This window comes from Triturus cristatus, chromosome 5_1 (assembly GCF_964204655.1).
Source record: "Triturus cristatus chromosome 5_1, aTriCri1.1, whole genome shotgun sequence".
Classification (NCBI taxonomy): Eukaryota; Metazoa; Chordata; class Amphibia; order Caudata; family Salamandridae; genus Triturus; species Triturus cristatus.
In genome coordinates, this window is record NC_140587.1 from 804,381,613 (window position 1) to 804,404,301 (window position 22,689).

General features: G+C 45.0%; 1 protein-coding gene across 1 annotated transcript in view; it reads left to right on the top strand.

The window, feature by feature from the left end:
• Positions 1-22,689, top strand: part of EMILIN2 (elastin microfibril interfacer 2) — a 236,171-nt gene that overhangs the window by 103,453 nt on the left and 110,029 nt on the right. Inside the window, exon 3 of the mRNA XM_085605825.1 lies at positions 723-895. Coding sequence (XP_085461951.1) covers positions 723-895 — 173 coding nt within the window. The remainder of the gene's footprint in view (positions 1-722; positions 896-22,689) is intronic.

Genomic DNA, 22,689 nt, shown 5'->3' on the forward strand with positions numbered 1-22,689 from the left:
GCTGGCACCAATTCCATATTTTGAACTTCTTTACGGGTTATCATCACAAAAAAATCCAATAACATTGCTGTTCTGGCCAGCATTGGCGGAGAGAAGATTGATAACTGAAATCCCTTTTTTACAGTCTTTTTACATACATGCCAACATTTTGAACCTGGAAAGAGGAAGATTTTGAAAAAACACTATCTGGGGAATTGATTTTCTCCATTGACTTGCATTGGAGTGGAGGAGATTTAAGCCGGGACACCTCAAATAAAGCCATTTAGGGCTTAAAAATCAAGAGTCGCCCGCCTGAATCGGGTCTGTTGGCAAGTTTGGTTTTATCCATGCTGCAGATTTCAGCAGTCTGGGCCGCCACTGCCCCGCCAGCAGACAGCAGAGTTATTGATTGTGCAGCTATCAGTGTCCGACACCAACACCGCGTCAGAGGGTTAGGCTCACATGTCATCACCAGGTCTCCTCCCTTATCCAACTCACAATGCCCTATCTCATTCGGACAGTTTCCTTTCCGGTTTGGGTGGCCCTGCAGCCACCACATCCTTAAAGGACCTCTAACCAGACACCAGCCCTGCCCTCCCAGATAAAACCCCTGCTTTGTCTCCATGCACTTAAATGCCAAGGAGTCTGGGAAGTGTCAGTGTCATGTCACTTGGTGTTGCTGAATTTAGCGGATTTAATCACAAGCCGCAAACTTATACGACTTTTTGTATTTTTCTTTGCAGGTACAGAGTCAGTTTCAGACCCAGGTACACCATTGGGTTTAAGGCGGTCACCGAACTGGAGTGGAGGTGCTGTCCTGGCTATAGCGGTGCCAACTGCCAGGTGGGCCCAGCAGAAGACAAGAGGACTGTCCTCCTACAGACGCCGGCCCCCAGCGGCGCCAAAGATGGCCCAGGTAATGCAACATACAATCCCTATTTCTATATATGGTTTTCTCATGCGCTGAATATTGTAGAAGCTGTGATTATATATTGCCTTTAACGTCCAGAAGAATTTCTGAGACCTTTTAAAGGCATTTCCTGAAGCTAAGTTGGTTCGCCCTGCATTTTTTGTGAATTCTGCAGATTTTGCAGTGTAACACTGCAAGCGCAAATACTAGTGAGAGCAGAAGGTTCGAATAGATTAGAAGGAGGATGAGTTAATGGTGGTAACTGGTATCCCTAAGAAGGGGGTACCTTTTTCACAAAGAGAGAAGTTCCGAGTGGTGAGGTAACGCATCCCCTTGTGAGGGCACCTCAGATCTCAAGCAGGTTGGTCAATCCCGAGGCGGTTGTGAGCCAAGTGTTTGTGGGCAGGGTCTTTGTTGGTGCCATTGAGTGTGGTGCTCCTACGCCAGGCTGCATCGCTGCCCAGAATATGCATTTTGTGTGCGTAGTGATGATAAGTGTGGAATAAGCAAAGATATCACTTTGGTGCTGCACTGGGTAGACTGGCAGCGGACCTTTTGTGCATTATTTGGCTTCTGGGAATAACAAAAGGACACCTTTGTAGGAGTTATTCATAGGCTGTTGCGACAAAATGTCTTGGCTGTGTTTACATTCTCACCTATCTCTGACCACTGGGGCCTTATAATGCTGCCTGGGTCATCTTCGTTCGTCGTCCTTGAAAGTTGCTGGGCTGGTCCAGGCAGTGACAGAGTGGCCCATTAATGGTAATCCTGGAAACACTGCAGTGAAGCATCTCCCTTGGCGGTTATCGGTGAGCCTGGATGTTGACAGTGTTGATGGTCTGACGTTATTACACTTCTCAGCGTCACAGACAGTGTAACCAATCAGCAAAGACGGCTCCATCACGTATCCGCTGTTAAGAGGACTCAATATTTTCTGACAGACAGCACAGTCGTCCCCCGTCTGCCTGCTGCCACCAGTCACATTTGGGGCAGGTTTCTGACGGATTCTTCAGCTACACATCAGCCATCATTAGCTGTACACGGAAAATATCTGGAATCGACATAGTTTGAAGACGCAAATTCTTATTCTTGGCAACTATTCTCCTGAAAGCCAGGGCGGCCTGAGGGCCATCGTAATGGGCCTCGGCCAGACAGAATCTAGTGTTTTGAAGAACATTATGAGTCCTCGTAGATCCCTACTTTTCAGCTACTCAGGAGGTAAATACTTCTTTCAATCGAAATCTTTAAAATGTCTGTACCCTTGTTGAGCATAGCCTTAGGGCGTCCACCCTGCAGTAGCTCTAGTACAGTCATGCCTTCACTATAGGAATGACCTGTGAACCCAGAGAATGCAAAAGAGTTGGGCTGGTCAAGGCTCTTATGTCATCTTCAAGATCTCGCAGAGCGCAATAGAGTATTATTTTTCTGCAGCAGCATATCACATATATCTGTAAGGAAATGGTGTACTGCTAACTCAGGGATTCTTTTTGGGCTGGGTATGTGAAGGATGGCACAGCATGTCCAGCCTTTAAAGCAGGCCACTTTCCAAGACCCCTGTGTGCCATCATTGCGTACTGCGTTGATAGTAAGTCGACTTTTTGTGTGTGCAGCTTTATATAGCGCAAACTCGATCTGAAGGGATTGGAGCGCTTTACATGAGCATCAGTTACATTGCACAAGGACACATTTTTACAACCTCACTTCACATTGCCTCCCTGTGAGGGAGAGGACCACACTAAAGGCCTTCTGTCTAGCTCACAAGGCATCCTACAAGCCTGCCCTACCTCTCCTCGAAGAAAATATTCTAGATAATGTCCCATCAAGGCAACCTCAGCTGTGCCCCACAATTCTGTGACTGGGGGTGTTTTTTTTTTAAGTTTCAGCGCTCCGTCCATCATCTCCTTGTGTTTGCTTTGATCGCCTTAAGTTGGCAGGGTATGACCAGACGTGGGTCCCTTGTTCACTTTGTCACTGGATTCAAGCTAGCCTGGCTGATGAGGGCTGTTAATAGACTACAACAGAGGGACCCTGAATATGTCAATGTGTGAGGAAGAAATCAGGGAAAAAAATCTATACAAGAGACAAGACTTCCTACACTTATCTAGTTCAAATATAAGGCAATATGTCCCTATGATAAATTAGAACCCACAGTCAACGGTGTACAAAACTACATTAATTCATTTATTTTCATTTTTTCATTTTTTCAGAAAACATATACATATATATTTGAAACTGTATATTGATGCATAGAGTGCATATTGCATCACACTAATACAACACAATTATAACTTGACTTCAACATTATACAACAATAACATAAATCAGAGACATATATACAACATACATTTACAAAAAATTAAGACAATAGACCTAAACATAAACAAAGAGTATAGTGATAATTAAAACCATAGGTTATGAAGTTTGAGCATAAGACCAGCTTGGCAGTTCGGGCTGGACTGTTCCCATGAGGCACAGGGTCAAGACTGATTTGCATATAGCTGTGTCTGAACTGGGGTGGCGACGTGAGCTAAAGAATGATGATGTATTCAACCCAGATCTGTCACTGGGGGTGAGTGTCTGAAAAGTTTCAGCGCTCCGTTCATCATCTCCTTGTATTTGCTTAGGTAACTTTGTCATGCAGACTCTTTATGATCTCTCCAGACTGACCCCTCACCTTGAAGTGCTGATGCTTGCCTCACTATCCACCAAAAGAAGGCACTTTATGAAGGGCACGATCTAATATTTAATAGTATGAAATTAAATCACACCAGAATACCACCTCAACACCCCCTTCCTCTACACCAGTGGTCTTCAAACTTTTTAATGGAGTGCCCCCCAGTGGAAAAAAAATCATCAGGCCCCCCTCAGAATTGTTCTTAATTATTCCATTAAATGGCAATGTTTAAATATGTCTAGACTTTTTTTAAACATTGCAGTTAAGTTCTGTTACTGTTTAAAAAATGAAGGTAAATACATGATTGCCAAACATACTATTCAGGTCAGGCAAGCCTCACAGTGTGAATATTAGAAAGGGGGGGGGGGTCTTGAAAAATACTTGGAGTCCTTTCCTTTTTGACCCATTCTTCCAGCTAGGATATGAATGACAAAAGATGTTAGTGATGGCCCATTACAGAGCAGCTTACTGTTGCTTTTTTCTGCTTAAAACAAAGCATTGTTTCAGCTTAATGCTTATTTTAGCCAGAGCCTGGTGCCCCCTCTGGGATCACTTGATGTGCCTCTAGGGGGCACGCCACCCATTTTGAAGACCCCTGCTCTATACCCTTGTGGAAAGCTTGCAATCTGCCAACTACAATCAAAGCAAAGAATACTTTTTTATGTCTCGCCTACCAGACAGCTCAAGCTCTCTGATGCTGAAAAGACCTATTGTCAGCTTCCAGTGAGCTTAGAGCTTGCCCATTGCTTACCATTGGTTGGCTTTACTGTCACTCTCATTTGCTTGCTTTTCATTCATTAGCTTGTGCGGGCTTCTCTTCCACTTCCTGTATTTGTCTCTCGATTGGAACACAGACGCATTAATTGTATCCTTCCACTGCTTGTTTTTCAAGCACTACCTTCTCTTTTTGGCTTAAGCACTACATGAGACTGCATATGTTTTACAGCTGTCTCCCTTGTGCACTTCCCTCTCCCGGCCACAGTTCATGTTGCTCTTTGTCACCTGTGTGTTTCTTCTCCACCCCCAATTGTGTGCTTGCCTCCTGTACTTTTGCCCCCTGCATTGCTTTCTTGCCCGTGTTGTGTGCTTCTTTTCCGCCCGTTTCACGTTGCTCTCTCTCTAATTCATTGCTTCTTCCCCTGTCCTCCATGCACTCTGTGTTGCTTCCAGCCACACTTGCCCTCCGTGTTGTTTCCAACCACTTGCACCCAAAAATGTACATAGTAATGCTTAAGCAGACAGGACAAGGAAGAGAATACCATAGAAGTAGGCATATTCTGTTATTCACAATATTTTATTGAGCAGAGATTAACAACAGCAAAGACATACAGAAAAAAGTACCGTAACTGCAAGAACAAATGGGATATCATTATAATATAAGAAACAGTATTAACATACATAAAATAGTAGAAATATTAGAAGCAACGACCTAGTATAAAAGAAAGGAAAAAACAACAAGGGCTACAAGTTTATATTGAGAGTAAATCAAAACTTTCTATATATTATGGTGCATTTAGGTTATTAATATAGAAGTCAAGAGTACGAAAAATGGTATCTGTAATCGTCGGAGAGGTGGCAACGAGAGATAATAAAGATAAGTAACCACATCTAAGACAAATTATCCAGTCCCACCAAGCATGAACAGAGAGTAAATTAGCATCCTTCCAATTATATGTGATTGATTTTACAGCTGTAGAGATTAGAACGTTAAATAATTAACAATCATTAAGAGAAAGTGAATAGGGAACTGAAAGCTTTTTCAATAATTTCCTAAACTTCCTTAAACAAATTGGAAACAGTGGAACATTCATTAATCTTGTGGATAATAGAATCTACTGAAGATTTACAATGCCAATAACTCGATGTGTCAAGTAAATTAGTTTGAAACATCTTATCTGGGGACCAAAAAAAATAGTATAAAAGAACAACATTCGTTTGTAAAAGTGAAGCTGGGAAAAAGTTACTGACATTTCATATGCAAACAGATTTTCATTAATGAGATGTTAGCGGAATATTTAAGGCGAGGTTCTATTTAGTCATCCGGGGGCAAACAGGGGAAATGTTGGTAACAAGCTTCTTTTATACTTTAGATGCTATGTGTCCAGATCGATTAAAAATATTAATGCATAACTTCATAGCAGACATTTTAGCTGACGGTATTGCATTAGAGTTGGCATTAACAATAGAGTTGCAGAATATTGTAATCATACTGAGGAAGATGGAATTTGCTGTGCAGTTCACTAAAGGAGTAGAACATGTCTCCTTTACAAATATCACTGATATAGAAAATGGCTGCATCAAGTCATGAAGACCAAAAGACATTGGTTTGTTAAGTTGTAATTGAGTATTATTCAAAAGTGAGATTTTTAGAGGATCTCATATTGATTAAGAAATGTTTATTCAAGGCTATTGAAGCAAGTTTGGTGTTATTTAGGATAGGTGAAATTTTACCAAGTTTTGCATTTGTCATTGTTAAAAAAAAGCTGGTTAAGGAAAGGGATGAAACAGAGAACGTTCTAGTACCAATTATGTAGGGATTTGTAAAGTATCAGTAGAATAAAACCAAAATAAGCTTTGAGCAACATGAAATGAGTTATGATATTTCTTAAAATCAGGTATAACAATACCCCCCTCCTTTTTGGGAACCTGCAATCATTTAAGGCTAATACTTGCAGGTTTGTTATTCCAAAGGAACTGATTGATTAGTTTATACAGAGATTTGTAAAAATTGGATGGGAATCAAATTGGTAACATTGATAGAGTGTATATTATTTGCGGAATTTTAACCATTTTTATTGCCTCTACTCTGCCCCACCAACTTAAGTGAAGGGCTGACCTTTTAGTAGGTTTTTCTTTCATTGTGGTGATTGGAGTAGTACAATTAAGTACAGTAGTATGTTTGATAGAGTTTGAAAAAGAGAGGCCTAAGTATTTAAGAGAATGAGAGTTCTGTATGATATCTGTATCAGCTATCGTACTAGGAAAACAATCTACATTCAAAGGAAAAATGTATGTTTTACATATATTCAATTTATAACCAGCAACATATGCATATTGAACAATAGTTTCCAAAGATGCAGACAGAAGTAGAAGGGTTGGGGATATATAACAAGATATCATCGGCATACGCAGAAATTTTCAAAACAACATCTTTAAAACTAATTCGAATATATTCATTGTTCTTACGAACGGAGCATACATGGGGTTCAATGGCAATAAGGGATAAAAAGGATGATAAAGGACAACCTTGTCTAGTTCCTCTATGCAGATTGAAGGAATGGGAAAAGATACCATTAACATGGATAGTCGCTGATGGCTCATTATATAGTGGCTGAATCATATTTATGAAATTGAGTCCGAAATGAAAAGCTTCTAAAGTGTGGAAAAGGAATTGCTAGTGTACTTCATCGAAACCTTTCCTGCATCTAATGCTAACAGTCCTGCAGGGTCTTTGAGTGTATCAGCAAAGGCTAAAACATGACATAGAAGGTGCGTATTATGTGACAATAATCTGCCTTTCATGCAGCCAGTTTGATTAGATTAAATAATAGAAAGTTTTGGCCTTCAGTATTTTCAGGGAGATTAAAAATGTGCAAATTGTTTTGTTGGTTTCTGTTTTCGAAGTCCAACAATGTTTATTGCAATGGGGGAGATTTAATGGACTAAAGGTGTCAGAGATGTAATGGCATTCTGTTTATCTCTCATTTTTATCTCCTTATCAGTAACTTTAATTGATAAAGTAGTCATGTCTCTAAATATGCTTAATGTCCGAGCAAATGGAATCCTTGTTTACGTATATGGCTTGTATCTCTTCTAATATTTTAGTGACAGCCAAATCTTGTGAGTCTACTACTTTAGATGTTGTAGGTGTAGGAGAGGCAGTTTGTTTCCTTTTGTTAGAGTGAGTAGAAGATGTCTTTGCTTCCATTTTTGAGGATAGACAAAGAGTTAAACAGTGAGCAAAAATTCCAAAGCACAAAATGAATATGCCTGCCTGAAAACAAAAATAATTCACTGTATGTCTTTATGAGGTATTGAAACAATAAAGAACAGAGTGAATAAAGACATCAGAGGTTAATTTCCAGCAATCCAGCGCTTAAACAGAATAATCTCTTTAATAAACTCGATGGGAGTCAAATGATAGGAGAAAAACAAGCCAAAATAGAGAAAAACCCCTTTAAGAGGGAAGGAGGAGGGTATCCTAGGCTTGAAAGCGGTTGGGATTGAGGAGGCTGTCTCCTCCTCAAAAAACACTTCAGAAGAGGCTGCCTTCCTACCTCCCACAATCGGCATAAATAGCGGGGAAACAAGTCACCCCGCAAAGCCGAATGATCTCCGCCACTAAACCGCTGCAACAGAACAGGTCAGGACCCTCCTCACATCGTCTAAATGCCATCGTAAATCGGGTGATAAGACGGAGTTTAGCTCCCAGCGGCCATCTTGGGGCGTGTTTATATACCCGCCCAAGATGGTGGATGCCATCGGTAAATAAAACAAAAAAAAAAGTTTCCCTGTGCAAAAATGGAGTGACCCAGCAGCCGGGGTCTTCAATATTTATTTTTTATGACCGGAAGTGGTGGGCGAGAAACAAAGGAGCGAGCGGCAGTAAAGCAACAGGGAGCATGCTGGAGGAGCAACGGGGAAGGGGAGAAAATAATTTATGAAACATCATAAAACAAAAGCCAAGGAGGAGAAAGCAATAGAGAGTGTGCGTGGAGGAAGGAGCAACTTGCAGCATATGGGGGCGATGGAATAAAAAGCACAAGAGAGAGAGAGCAAGTGGGGATAGAAGGGATCAGTCCGGAGCTCTTTATGAGGAGAGTGCGACGATTTGGTGGAAAGGAAGCTGGACATGAGAAAGAGATCCATAAACATATGGACTCTTATGGAGTGCTTAAAGAGGAAGAAAAATGTAGCTTCCTAATAGCGAGCAGTGGAATGATACAAGTCAGCCAGTCAAAAGGATGGTAAAGAGCCTGTGCTGCAGGGAAGGAACAAACCACAGAAGAGGAAGGCAATCCATCGAATAAGAAGCATGCAGATGAGAGTGACAATAAAGGCAACCAGCAGTACGCAGGCTTTAAGCCGCTGTAACTTTTTGGATTGGTCCACAAGCTTTCTCCAAAGCTACCTGGTAAGGAAGACTGAAAAATGTGCAGGCTGTGTGAAATTCTATAGCACTGCGTTGCACAAAATCGAAAAACGTCACTGGCTGCACTCAAGCAAGTGACGCCTCTTCACCGAGATGCGCCACATCGCAAATGCAAGTGAGCAAAGTTTTGCATTAATCTGGGACTAAACTTTAGCGTCAGAAACCATGGGTGGTTGCATGGGAACGCCCATGCTCCACCCATGGTACGCGCCCTTGGCACTAAGCAAAGCAAAGGAGCGCTATGCACGGCTTTGTGTTACTTTCACTTTCACTTGATATTTCCGGCGATAACAAGCTTAGCGCTGGGAAGTAAATTGGGAAAAAAAGATTTTGGCCTGACTTGCGTCATTTTTGTGACACAAACACGGCGTAAAATCTCAGTAAATCTCTCCCATAGTGTCGCATGAGTGCCAGCACTAATCAGTAGTGAACCTGGCCCTATATTAGCATGCATCTCTTCTTCACTGTGTCCAGTGACACAGGAAGCAAAAGCAGAGGTAACCGGAGTAAGAATTCCTTTAGCAGTAGCTAGCCGTCCTATGGGGTCACACACCGTCATCCACAAGTAAGGCGTGGAGAGTTTACGTGAGATTCTGAGAAATGCGAGTGATATAAAGGCCCAGGAGGAGCCATCAAAATTGTGCAAGTGCTTACTGTTTTTATGCCCAGCCCCTAATGTTTTTAGAAGCTTTCTAGGGTTCCTACAGCTATAAAACCTACAGAGCGGCGGTGGTAATTTCTCTAGAGGGAATTACTAATGGCGAGGCCTAGAGGTACAAGCAGGTTATGTTTTTTCAGTTGCACTGCATTTATTCCTGCAGAATTTATTCAGCTTGTGCTCTGTTTCATTAACACAACTTCCTGATGTAATCACGGGCAGCTGTGGTAACAGTTAACCTCGCCCTAATTTATAGGGAAGGGCCGCCATGTCAATCAGATTTACAAGTACATACGTAGGCGCAGCCCGGATCCGCTGAAGACAGGAGAAACGCGGTCAGTGGGTGGAAAGTCACAGCAAGGAGCTGTCGCAGTTGCTGTTTCTCCGCCCTTCATTAGGTCGAACTAGACACGGACGGTGCATTGTTGAATGGGCCTAAGAGCAAACTGTGGCCATGTTCCTTTTTAGGTCTGGCGTGAGAGCGCTGATGTATACCTGACCTGTTGTACCAATTCTTTAACCTGTACATAAAGTGGGCTTTGGCTCTGGCTGTGAGGAGTATATCTGTTTCACTTAATGTGCTTTTCTAGGCATCATTTTACCTCCTTTGGAGAGCATACAATGCACTGGGCCCGAAGGCATTTTACATCTTAAAAGTACACTGAATCATCACACGGTAGATTATATGTTTCATTCTATAAAGAAAACAATCCCTTTCGTTTTTTTTCACTTCAGTAGTTTTTTAGTTAGGAATCATGTGGGTCGACGCATGCACATATGTTTACACACACACACACGCACCCCCCCCCCCATAATTTAGCTCTATATAACAAGACAAGCATTGGAAAAATCAGTAGGTCTCACTTTAATGTGGTATTGCATAAGAAACGCATGCGCACAAATTCCAAATTCTGTTTGCTTGCATTTTTATTTTTTTTTGCATCTTTTTTATATAGTGCAAACTCGACCCAAAGGTATTGGAGCGCTGTACATGAGCACCGTATTTACATTACATATTCAGGCACGGGGAGATTAAGTGATTTGCCCAGAATCACAGGATGTGGACGCGACCTCGAGGCTTGAACCCTGGTTTCCTGCACCAAAGTCGGCAGTTTAAGCCGACGGACCACATCCTCTCCCCATTAGCACTTCAATGCCAGAACTAATGGCTTTGCCAATGCTTGTGAAAAGAGAAAGGCATAAAGGCCAAGCAGTTATTTTTTGTATCTCTTTGAGTGCAGTTTTTGGATATTTTTTAGACTGTACAATAATCATAGTAATTTCAGTCGCATTCTTAGAACCTCTGGAGCACTTCAGAGGAACCATCCATGGGCTCTCGTTAGAGCGTCACTGGATCATCATCATTACTGGATGATGCTGTATTCCATTTGTCCAGTAAGACTGAATGACCATTCCCACAGAAAATGGGTCAGATCTCAATCAGTCTGTCTGAATCGCTTACATTCAGTGTGGGGCAATAGACCTATTCTTTGCAGGCGTGGTGGAGTTCTGTATCAGCTGTGGAAAATTGAAAAATAAGAGAATTTAAGCCTTGCTTCTCACAGAGGTCTATCATGGGATTCTAATGGTTCTTTCCAGTCATCATAGGAGTAACCATGGTTTAATATTTCTTGCCAGAAGACCTAGCAGTAGTCGTCACTGGTGACCTATTAACAGCCCATATGAGCCATAGTTCCTTCCATAAAGCCCCCTCCCTATTTCCTCTAGGTGCTGACAGGGGTATCACTGATAGAATATCCACGGCCAAAATATCCCCATGCACAAATATTGATTCATAAATATCGATGTCAAAAAAATCGACATCCTATATTTTTATTTGTTAGTATAAAAATAGCTGGAAAAATATTGATGTACAAAATATCTTTTTTTATATATGTAAAAAATACTGTTAAATATATTAAATAATACAATTAACAAAAAAGATATTTGGATTTAATATACATTTTAACAAATATAAAAAATAAAAGTAATTAAAAAACAATTGATACATACATATATAAAATGTAATATATATATTTACTGTAAAACAAATAAAGTATTTTAAATTTATTTTTACATTTTATAAATACATACAAATTTACATATATATATATATATATATATATATATTAATATATATATATATACATACAGCTATAGCATAAAAGCTAATAAAAAAATTATATTCTAAATTAAAACATTAAAATATTTATTAGTCTTTAAGATTACATTTTGCACTTCATTGAGTGCAACAGTAGGGAAAGTGTTGGATAGCGGAGGGATAAAAATAACTATTCCCACTCCAGTGAGTGCAACAGTAGGGAAAATGTTGGCTAGCGAAGGGGAAAAAACTACTATTCCCACTCCAGTGAGTGCAACAGTAGGGAAAGTGTTGGATAGCGGAGGAGTAAACATTACTATGCCTACTCCAGTGAGTGCAACAGTAGGGAAAGTTTTGGATAGCGGAGGGGTAAAACTTAATATTCCCACTCCAGTGAGTGCAACAGTAGGGAAAGTTTTGGATAGCAGAGAAGTAAAAATTACTTTTCCCACTCCAGTGAGTGCAACAGTAGGGAAAGTGTTGGATAGCGGAGGAGTAAACATTACTATGCCTACTCCAGTGAGTGCAACAGTAGGGAAAGTGTTGGATAGCGGAGGGGTAAAACTTAATATTCCCAATCCAGTGAGTGCAACAGTAGAGAAAGTGTTGGCTAGCAGAGGGGTAAAAACGAATATTCTCATTGTAGTCAGTTCAAAATTAAAAACAAAGAAAATATCAACTACAACACAAAAGATTTTAAAAAACAAAAAAGTAAAACATATATAAAAATACGAAAAATTTACAAAAGATAGAAACATATTATAATGTTAAAAAGATCTAACAAATACCTAGAGAATTTTTTTAAGTTAAAAAAAATAATTTACAAACAAATAACTATTTGTAATAGAAATTATTTATAATCAAAAACATTAATTATTACATAAATGTAATCTTTTTTATTTCCTACCCTATAACACCACACAATTCACAACACACATTTAAATAAAAAAAATGGTACCTCCATAATTAATTATCAATTAAAGAAATATAATGAATGAAAAAACAAATTAAAACAGGAAAAAATTAATTTACTCCCCAAACGTTACTACTATAAAACCGAAACCCACACACAAAATAAACAATAATCATAAATATTTATGAATTGATTAAATAATGATAATGATCAACGAATTATTAATATATTAAACATCCATTATTTTCTACCCTCTCCTCAAATAAATACCAGAACCCACACCTAAAAATCATTACACAATTTCCATAACTAATTTTATATTAAGAAATTAATATCAGAGGGGGCGTGGCCAGGCGCCGGCGAAGATGGTCGCCTAGGTACAGAGCTCCTCCGGGACCGCTGTTGTTCCCGTAATCTCCGTTCATAAATCCACGTTGGAACGCACCTTTGTTGCGGTGCCAGCTCCCTGGGGTGTGCGTTGCTGCCCGGAGAGACGAGCGACGTCTGGGCGCCCGGCGGGACCTGATCGCCGCGCTCCGTCACACGGCGGATTGCCTGCGTCTGCCGCCTGGAGCCTGTGGCAGCGGAGGAAAGTACTGCGGCCCCCGGCTTGTGGCCTATACGCCGGGATGAGCTGAGGCGGGGCCCGGGACCAGCTGCGGGACCGTGACCGAGGCCGAGACACACGGGGACCTCCGCGAGGCGGGACCCAACGACCGCGCTGTAGGAGGGGCTCAGGAGCCGGAGGGAGCGCCGCGTGGGCCCTGGCCTGCATCGCAAGACCGGATTGCCGCACTCACCTGCACCGCGTCTCGCCAGCAACTGCGGACTGGAGCCTTTGGCCCCGGCGTGAGGGCTCCGCTGTTGGGCTGAAATTGACGCTGAGACGCGCTGGGACCCCCGTGAGGCAGTACACAAGCGCCGGAGGTGGAGCGCGGGAGCCAGCGGTGAAGCTGCGTGGGCCTCGGCCTGTGCGGGCGGACGACCATCTCCTGTGCGGACGCTGCTGGCCGTGCTCTGCAGTGGGGACCGCCCGGAGGTGGGGAGAGGCCCGGGACATCAGCATGGGAGCCGCCGCTGAGGTGGGTTGCGCAGGAGAGTGAGAGGCGGCCCAGTGCGCCATTAACTGGACGTGCGGTGAGCACTGGAGGCGGGCCGGCCGGAGGGGCCTGTGTGTGGAGGTGCAGACGCAGAAGTGGACTGGCCAGCCTGGTTGGTCCGCGGCTGAGGGTGCGGCCTTTCTTCCGGGCCGGGGGGTGCCCTGGTCCATCAATCCTGAGAAGCGCACTGAGCGGTTCCCAGCCGAGGGGGGGGGGCACCCCTGACGATTGGCTTGTGGCTGGTGGCGACTACCCGCGAATCCCCGCGTGGAGGTGGGGCTGACTTACGGCCCGGAGCTACGACTCGGACTGGTGAGGAGGCAGGGCCAGGGCCGGGTCTGAGACCGCCGCCGCCCGGGTCGCTGAACCCTACCGTGAAATGGTGTACAGCCAACATGCGGCCCAAGGCGGGAGCGAAAACGCAAACTAACAATCTGGACAAATATGCAGTGCCTACGGGATCGCTGCAGCCCGGGGCGGCGGGTGGAGGACCGCGGACCAAACGGAGCCCTCTTTGTCCTCCATAATGGCGGCGATACAGACGCTGGGCACGAATCTCGAAACGAAAATGGACAAGATCTCCATCGAGGTTAACCTGCTTCGTGCGGACCTGGGCAAGACCACGGATAGATCAAAGGCGAACGAGGCGGACATCAAGGAACTGCAGGCCTCGGAAAAACGGCTTGAAGGGCGTGTAAACGAGCTCGTCCTCCAGCACCGCCAGCTTGCTCTCCGGTTCGAGGATCAGGAAGGGAGGGCCCGACGGAGTAATATCCGCGTGGTTGGTGTACCGGAGGGAACGGAGGGGCAAAGTGTTGAGTTATTTCTTGAAGATTTAATCCTCCGGCACCTGAAACCCAAGAGACTCTCCAAGTTATTTACCGTTGAACGTGCTCACCGGGCCCTGCTCCCCAGGCCCAGACCGGGGGCTCCGCCGAGAACAATAATCGCAAAAATTCTGAACTATCGGGATCGGGACGCCATTCTGCAAGTGGCCAGACAGCATGGGGACCTGCAGTACGGAGGGGCTACCATCAGGTTCTTTCCTGACTTCACGTTGTGAGTCCAGCTGGAACGACGCACCTTCCTGGGAGTCAAGGCGGCTCTCAGGGAACGGGGCATCAAGTACATGATGTTTTTCCCGGCCAAATTGAAGATCATTGCAGAGGGAAGGTCCCACTTTTTCACCTCGCCGGCGGCTGTTCAGGAATGGCTCGACGCTGCCGCACCGGGCGCCCGGGCGGGGCAAGACCGTGGCCGCGGGGAGGAGGAAGGGGCTGCCTCCCCGGGTTCGGCGGCGAAGAGATCTGTGGATGATGAGCGGAGCCAAGGGTCCTGGCGTTCCAGGTCTAACAGTCCCCGGTGGGAATCGCCCCGGGGCGCGGCGACTTGATGAGGACTCAGATTGCTGCACTGCACCTGGCTGAACAGTAATGTATGAGACATTTACAGGGCTATGGGTGGTATCACTGGTGGAGGGCGTGGAACCGTCCGCCGCTCGCTTGGGGGCGCAGTGACTGACCTTCGATTGCCTCGCACACTTCAGGGACTTATAGTTTGGGGGAACGCAGGTTTGACGGCTGGAGTTCGGGCCGGCTCACGCTTCCCCCTAACAGGTTTCTCCAGGGGAAGGACAGGTCATTCTCGCTGGGGGGGGGGCATCGGGCGACAGGCGCTCTGCTAATTGGGGCAGTGGGTAGTGGTGGGGGGGTCTGGTTCAAAAGGGTGGGAGGGAAACTTCGGCCAGGAACACACGTCTGGAGGTGCCGGGCCCATGGTTCGGAATTTAACGCACTATAGGCCGGTGTGGGGAATGTTGGGGGGTGGGTGGGTGGATGGGGAGTTGGGAATGTTTTATGGTCATGTATTGGTATTGATATCAGAGTCGGTGGCGGCGCCGGTACACGGGGACGGGACAGCTCACACAGTAACGGATATGGCTAGTAGATGGGAGAGAAGTCTGAAGGTCCTTAGCTGGAATGTTAACGGGCTGGGCGACGGGCTCAAGCGTACAATTGTCCTGCAGTTCGTTAAACGACACCTTCCCGATGTAGTGTTCCTGCAGGAAACGCACCTCATGGGGAACACATGTCAGGCCCTCAATTGATGGGGATATGTACTTGCGGCCCACTCCGACTTCACCTCTGGCTCCAGGGGTGTGGGTATCCTGCTGCGCCGCTCTCTGCCCCTCCATGTTGACCGCACGGAGACGGACCCGCTGGGCCGCTTCGTAGCATTATCGGGGAGGTGGGAGGGCCGTAGATTAAATCTCCTTTCTGCATATATCCCCCCAGGCCTGCAAACTCAATCATACACCGACTAGGGCAGGCTCCTTCTTTCATTTATGGATGGTCTGTTAATCGTCGGAGGGGATTTTAACGCGGTGGTTTCGGGCACCCAGGATAGGCATCCCCCCCGAGACATACCTTCCGGGCAGAGGTGGCTTGCTGATTTCCTTGACGCCTTTGGGCTCACGGATTTGTGGCGACTGCTGCACCCTACTGACAGGCATTTCACGTTCCACTCCGGGCCACATCATTCTTTCTCACGCCTAGATTATATATTGTCGCCACTGCAGCACAACATGGTGATACGAGAAGCCTCACACCTGGCGCGTGGCATCTCCGACCATTCGCCTGTCTGGACACATATCACGCTGGGTGGGGGCCGAGAGGGCTGTGTGATGCCAATCAATGCCTGGCACCTTAAAAACGAGGATCTCAGGAAAAAACTGACCCGCTCCATAACTCACTACTTCGAGCGCAACGTTGGATCAGTGGGCTCCGCGGTAAACCTGTGGGAAGCTTTTAAAACAGTACTTAGGGGCAAAGCCTTATCTGCCATCTCGGGCAACCGTAAGGAGAGGGCGGTACAGTTGCACTCTTTTGAATCGGTACTCCGGGCGCTGGACGAGGTGGCTTGTGCGGATCGTGAACCGGAGTTGCAGCATCGGCTGCAACTGAAAACGGCAGAATACAAGGAGCTGGTCACGCAGGCAGCTCAAACGGTGGCCATGCACAAGGCGGGCAGGATATACGACCAAGGCAACAAGGCGGGCAAACTTATAGCTTGGCTCGATAAAAAACAGAGGGCCCAAAAGTGGTGCCGGACATACAAACTGTCTCAGGGGCACTGGTCACGGAGCCCCGGGAGATAACCGCGGAGTTGCGCGGCACTTCCATACGGGTATACAGTAGGGGGTCTGACCGTCCTGAGGAGGACTCTGATGCCCTGACAGATATCCGTATGCCATGCCTCTCAGAGATCGACAGAGAGGCCCTTGAGGCCCCGCTAACTGCAGCCGAACTAGAGCGTGTGATAGTTGACCTTCGCCCGGGGAAAGCCCTTGGACCCAATGGCCTCCCGATCGAGCTTTACAAACTAAAACCTGACGCCATTAGTGGCCACCTCCAACGCATGTTTGAAGAGAGCAGGGCTACAGGACTGCTGCCGCGCGACCAACGCGTAGCAACTATAGTGGCTATCCCGAAGGAGGGCAAGCCGAGAGAGTTATGCTCCTCATACAGACCGATCTCTCTGCTCACACAACGCGGAGCCGAAAATTTTGGCGAAAACTCTTGCCAATAGGCTGCACTCGGTCCTACCCGGACTGGTCCACCCAGACCAGTCCGGCTTCATGCCGCATCGAAACACGGCTCTCAACATACGACGCCTTAATGGGGCACTGGGAAGGTGCCACACGATGCGGGAGGATGCGGTGGTGGTATTGCTTGATGCCACCATGGCCTTTGACACCATTGAATTGCCATATATGATGGCGGCGCTCCGCAAATTGGGCTTCGGCCCCAACTTTCTAGCTTGGGTTTGCCTTCTTTACTCGGAGCCCCTGGCCCAGGTGGTGGTGAATAACAAGGTCTCTGAGGTCTTTGCCCTTGAGAGGGGAACCAGACTGGGCTGCCCGCTCTCCCCCCTCCTGTTTGCGCTCTCGCTTGAGCCTCTTGCGGCCTGGATTAGGCAAGACGTTTACCTCACGGGACTAAAATGGTCAGACAGGTGGGAGGACAAAATTTCCCTGTATGCCGACGATATCCTCCTCTACCTATCCCAGCCTCGTAGGTCTATTGTTGTAGCCATGGATATTCTTACGAGTTTCGGGGAAAATTCGGGGTTCCGTATCAACTGGGGCAAGTCCCTCATATACGTCCTCCACGGCAGCCCCCCGTGCTTCCCAGCAGCTGCCCGCTCGCCGTTGCAGAGGACGGATTCCGCTACCTGGGAGTCTTTGTCTCAGTGGACAGGACACTTACATACGAAAAGAATCTAATGCCGCCCTTGCGGCGGCTCCAACGGGATTCCGAGATCTGGCAAAAGCTTCCATTGTCCTTGCTGGGCCGTGCGGCCCTATTCAAGATGATGGCCCTGCCTCGGTTTCTCTACGCCCTTCAAAATTATCCAGATCTAGTGCCTAATTCTTATTTCGTGGCTGTCGAGGCGGCGCAGCGGACCCTACTCTGGGCGGGCACACCGCGGATAGCATTGAATAAGCTAACACTGGGATGGTATGATGGAGGGATCGCCCTCCCGGACATCCGTAAGTACTATTGGGCCGCCCATTTGTCGGCAATCAACCAAGGGACGTATAGGGACGGTAATGACCCCGGTTACGGGATGGATAGATGGTTACTTCAGCTCACTGGGCCGACCAAACACTCGGTTCAAATATGGCACGCGGCGCATAGGCAGCTGGGTTGGTCCAACACCCTGACTATGGCCACTCCACTGTGGGCATCGGAGAGGCTGGGCAGCCTAGGTCATACTAAGGGGTTCCGCAGTTGGGACCTTATTGGTATCTCGCAGGTCAAGAACCTGTGGGGGCCCGAGGGGGTTAGATCCTTTGCTTATCTGCAGGAAACATACGATCTAGCACACACTGAATATTTCAGATATCTGCAGATCAGGCACTCCCTTCAAGCTAACATACCACCGGGGACTAAGCCCCAACAGGCCTCCCCTCTTGAGGATAGGTTACTCGACGGATACCTGCCCGAGCACGCCATTTCACTTGCGTATAAAAAACGGATTAATAATCTGCCTGACCCTCTCGGCTCCCTTAAGGAGAAATGGGTGGCCGACGGACTGGAGATTGATGACGAGGAGTGGGTTGAGGCGCTGGCGTCCCCGAGGGAGGTGGCAATTTCGGCCATATTTCGGCTCATTCAACTTAAGGTGTTGCATAGAGTGTATATCTCATGCACGAGACTGCAGGCGATGGGGCGGGGGGGGAGGGGCTCTGTCGGCGGGGCTGTGGTATAGTTGGCTCGTTCTTCCACATACTGTGGGAGTGCCCAAGGGTGCAGAGGTATTGGAGGCGCGTGGTGTCATGCATGCAGGAGGTATGGGAGGTGGACATACGCCCAGAAGCAAAAACATGCCTCCTGAACATATGGGAACCCACAGACTTACCTGCGAGAGGGAAACTCTGGGTCACACTTGGCCAAATAGTGGCAAAAAGAAACATAGCCCGCCTTTGGGGTGCACCCGCTCCGCCGACACTGGCAGATTGGCAAAGAGACATGGACTGGTGTATGCTGCAAGAAAAGACTGTTTACACGGCGCGGGGGTGCCCCCGTAAGTGGGGGGAAGTGTGGTCAAAGTGGAATGAATACAGAGGGGGAATATGTGAGCCCCCGCAGGTCCGTCGCTCCGACATAGAGATTATGGACTAAGAATTCTCTGCCTTCAGGGTGTTGTCAGGTTTATTGCTTTTTACTGTCCGTGGGGGTACCGGGGACACAGTGGCGCATATGCCTAATGCTGACCATATTGTTTGTTTGTGTTTTGCAAATAAAAATAGTTAAAAAAAAAAAAGAAATTTATATCAATTAACGACAAATTATTAATTAATTTAAAAGATATTACTTCCCACCCTTTACCACTATAAACCCCACAACTCACATCTAAAATAAATTACACAATTGCCATATTTAAATTGTAATTAATTAAATAGCATTAATTAACAATTAATGATTAATTAATCATAAATAAATCACTTCCCACCATATTCCCCTATAAACTCGACCACCACTTCTAAAAAACCCCCACAATTAACATAATTAATTACCAATAAATAAATTAATAATGACTAACAAGCAATTAATAAATAATTAATTATACATTAATTCCCACAATTAACACTATAATATATAAATTAAATAAATAACAAATATTAATACATTTATTATAATTATATAACTTCCCACCCTATTCCCCTATAAACCCACAACCCACTACAGAACTAAAAAACGCAAAATTTAATTAAAATAAAATTAATAACGACAAAAAATGTAACACATATATTAAACAAAAGCAATAGTTATACAAAAAAATAATTCACATACTTTTAAAATACATACTAAAATACATAACACTAATTAAAACATTGATATTTTAAACAGCTATATTTTTGCAAACGATATTAATGACTTCAATATTTTTTACCACGATATTCTTGCTCTTGATATTTCTGCATTACGATATTTCAACTCGATATTTGTGTATTTCGACATTTAAAACTCGATGTTCTGTCTGTGCAGCGACAGGGGATGTCAGTGTGTATAGGGGCCTTATTCAGGTGACTCCTCATGCAATGTGACGTCTGACAGCACATCCAGTATTGTATTGGGTTGAAATTTGTTACCAGTTCTTTGAATTGTCGTATGGAGTCAAAACTAATTATTTGTTTAATACGGTCAATATATTCCATTTCCCCCTTTTCAGTCTGTCAGGGAGCCACCTATTCACATGCCTACTTTATTTCAGAGAGAGGCTGATGTGTAACTCAAGGTCTAGTTTTAGGTCAAGTGTTTAAGGGCCTGATTCTGATGCGGTTAGGAAACCTTCCCAATCTCATCGGTTTGGAAATAGTTCCCGACCGACTTAGATCGGGAGAGTCCGACCGACCGAGTATGATGCATCCGTATGCTTCCAGATACGATTAGGTTGGACTCCCATTGACTTCTGTGGGAGCCTATGTTCCTAACCGCATCATAATCTGGCCCCCAGCCAGGAAGACACGTTCCCGGTCCGATCAAGCCGGGTCTGGTGGCTCAGTGGACTATTGCGTCTGCTGCAGGGGCCTGTGTTCGACCTCATGGTCACAGGTTCAAATCCCGGCGGGTCCACTCAGCCTTTCATCCATCTGAGGTCGATAAAATGAGTACCATTGAGTTGGGTAACAATAAACATCTGTTATTCAGCGCCAAGATACCCGTAGTGGTGAACGTGCGCTTTACAAATACACATGTTATGTTATTTGGAAGGAGCAAATGCTGTTAGGAGGCCTTCCTAACCGCATCGTAATCGGGCCCTAGGTGGGAATGCTTTCCTAACCGGATCGGAATCGGGCCCAAAATGTTTTATGTACAGTCTTTCAAGCCTAAATCATGCAGGACACTATTGGCTTGTCTGTGAAGTGCTGTGGTGGCCCGTGTTTGTATATTGTATCTAGGTTATGGTTACAGTCTAATACTGCCTTCTATGCGACCCAAAGCAGTGGTTCTGTTGTTACCCCATTGAAGTATGTTAGCTGAGAAAGGTGGTTGGTGTGGTAACAGGTGCTCATATAGGCGTTGTGTAAGCCACCTGATGTGGTGTGGGCATATAATTGGCTGGAGTTCAATCGAGGTTTTGAAGTTTCCCATATAAAGGATTTAATGGTCCAGTCTATTCTGTTGAGCTGTGAGTTTCTGATCATGACAGGTAGCATCGCATAGATGTTATAGAATCTCTGGGTGACTACCATTTAGACAGCTTAAGCTCTCACACATAGAGAGAGGTCGATCTGGGACCATCTCTCAAAATCTGCCTGCACCTTGGTAATTGGTGGGAGGTTTTTATCTTCCACTATGCCTGAGAGGCCTCTGTCTAATAAGAGGCCTAGGTAGCGCCAACCTTTTTGTGCCCCCTTCATCGGGAAGTCCGCTATGGTGGCTCTATTCGTACAAAATTGAGAGCAGCATTGCTTTACTTTCCGCCCAATTTATTTTGAATCTAGAGAGCTAATAGTATGAGCATAACGTTTATATCAATGCAGGTAGTTTCTGAACCACAAATATACATGTTGTAAGGATGTCATCCATGTACAGAAATGCTCTCCCTGTTCTACCCGGGATGGGACCCCAATCAATAAGCCTGAAGTTCAGATGACAGTAGTCAAGGAGAACAAGAAAATGGAACGAGGAGAGGAGTAAACCTTGCCGAGAGTTGCATTTAATCTGCATAAGAACATGACAACACACACAATTTACCTGTGCGGTTGGTGGGTAATATTACCTTTTGACTTTAGATATGAAGTCCTGGCTAAGGTCAAATCAATTATGATTCCTGAACAGGCATCCCCCTTCCACTCCATCAAACACCTTTGTAGTGTCTGTGCGGATAACAAGTGCATTGTTGTCATGGTCTTTAGCCTTGCAGGGTAAAGAGGCTAGTGTTCTCAGGTGGTTTCTGGATGACCTTCTAGAGACAAAGCCCGCTTGTGTGTGATGAATAAGAGAGGGAATAACCTTTCATAATGTAGTAACTAGGGCTTTTGCCAGGATTGTAAAGACCACATTAATCACTGATGTGTGTCTGTGACTTCCTCACTTTAGGAGATCCTTCCTTTCTTTAGGAATGAGTGTTCTAATTGATTTGTTTGAGACTAGTCCCCCATGTATCAATATTTACTGCTACTTTAAAGGTTTCATATAGAGTAGAGGTGAGTGTGGATTTGCATTATTTTTGTGTTCAAATATCTTTATTGCATATTTAAAAAGAAATACATTTATATTGCAATAGCAATACAGCAAATCCATATCAAATATATAATAAATATTAACGAAGAATTTAGGAAAGAATTTCATTGCCAATAACTACAGTACTGGGATAGCAGGAATGACAAAATAAATATCATGATGAATAATAAATATTATAAATTCATCAAAAATTGAATATAAATCCCAGAAGTATGGAACAGAGGAGGCAACAATGTATATCACCACAAAGACACATGTTAGATGTATGGCTTGCTAGATAAGAAACATCCGCGAGAAAAGAAGGAATAACATAAGAAAAAAGAGAAAGAAGAAAGAAAAAATAGAGGAAAGAATACTAGAGAGAAGGAAGGAAGGAAGGACATCTGCTTCATCACTAAGAAAATAAATCAAGAAATAGAATCAAAGGGATATTGAGGTACCAACCC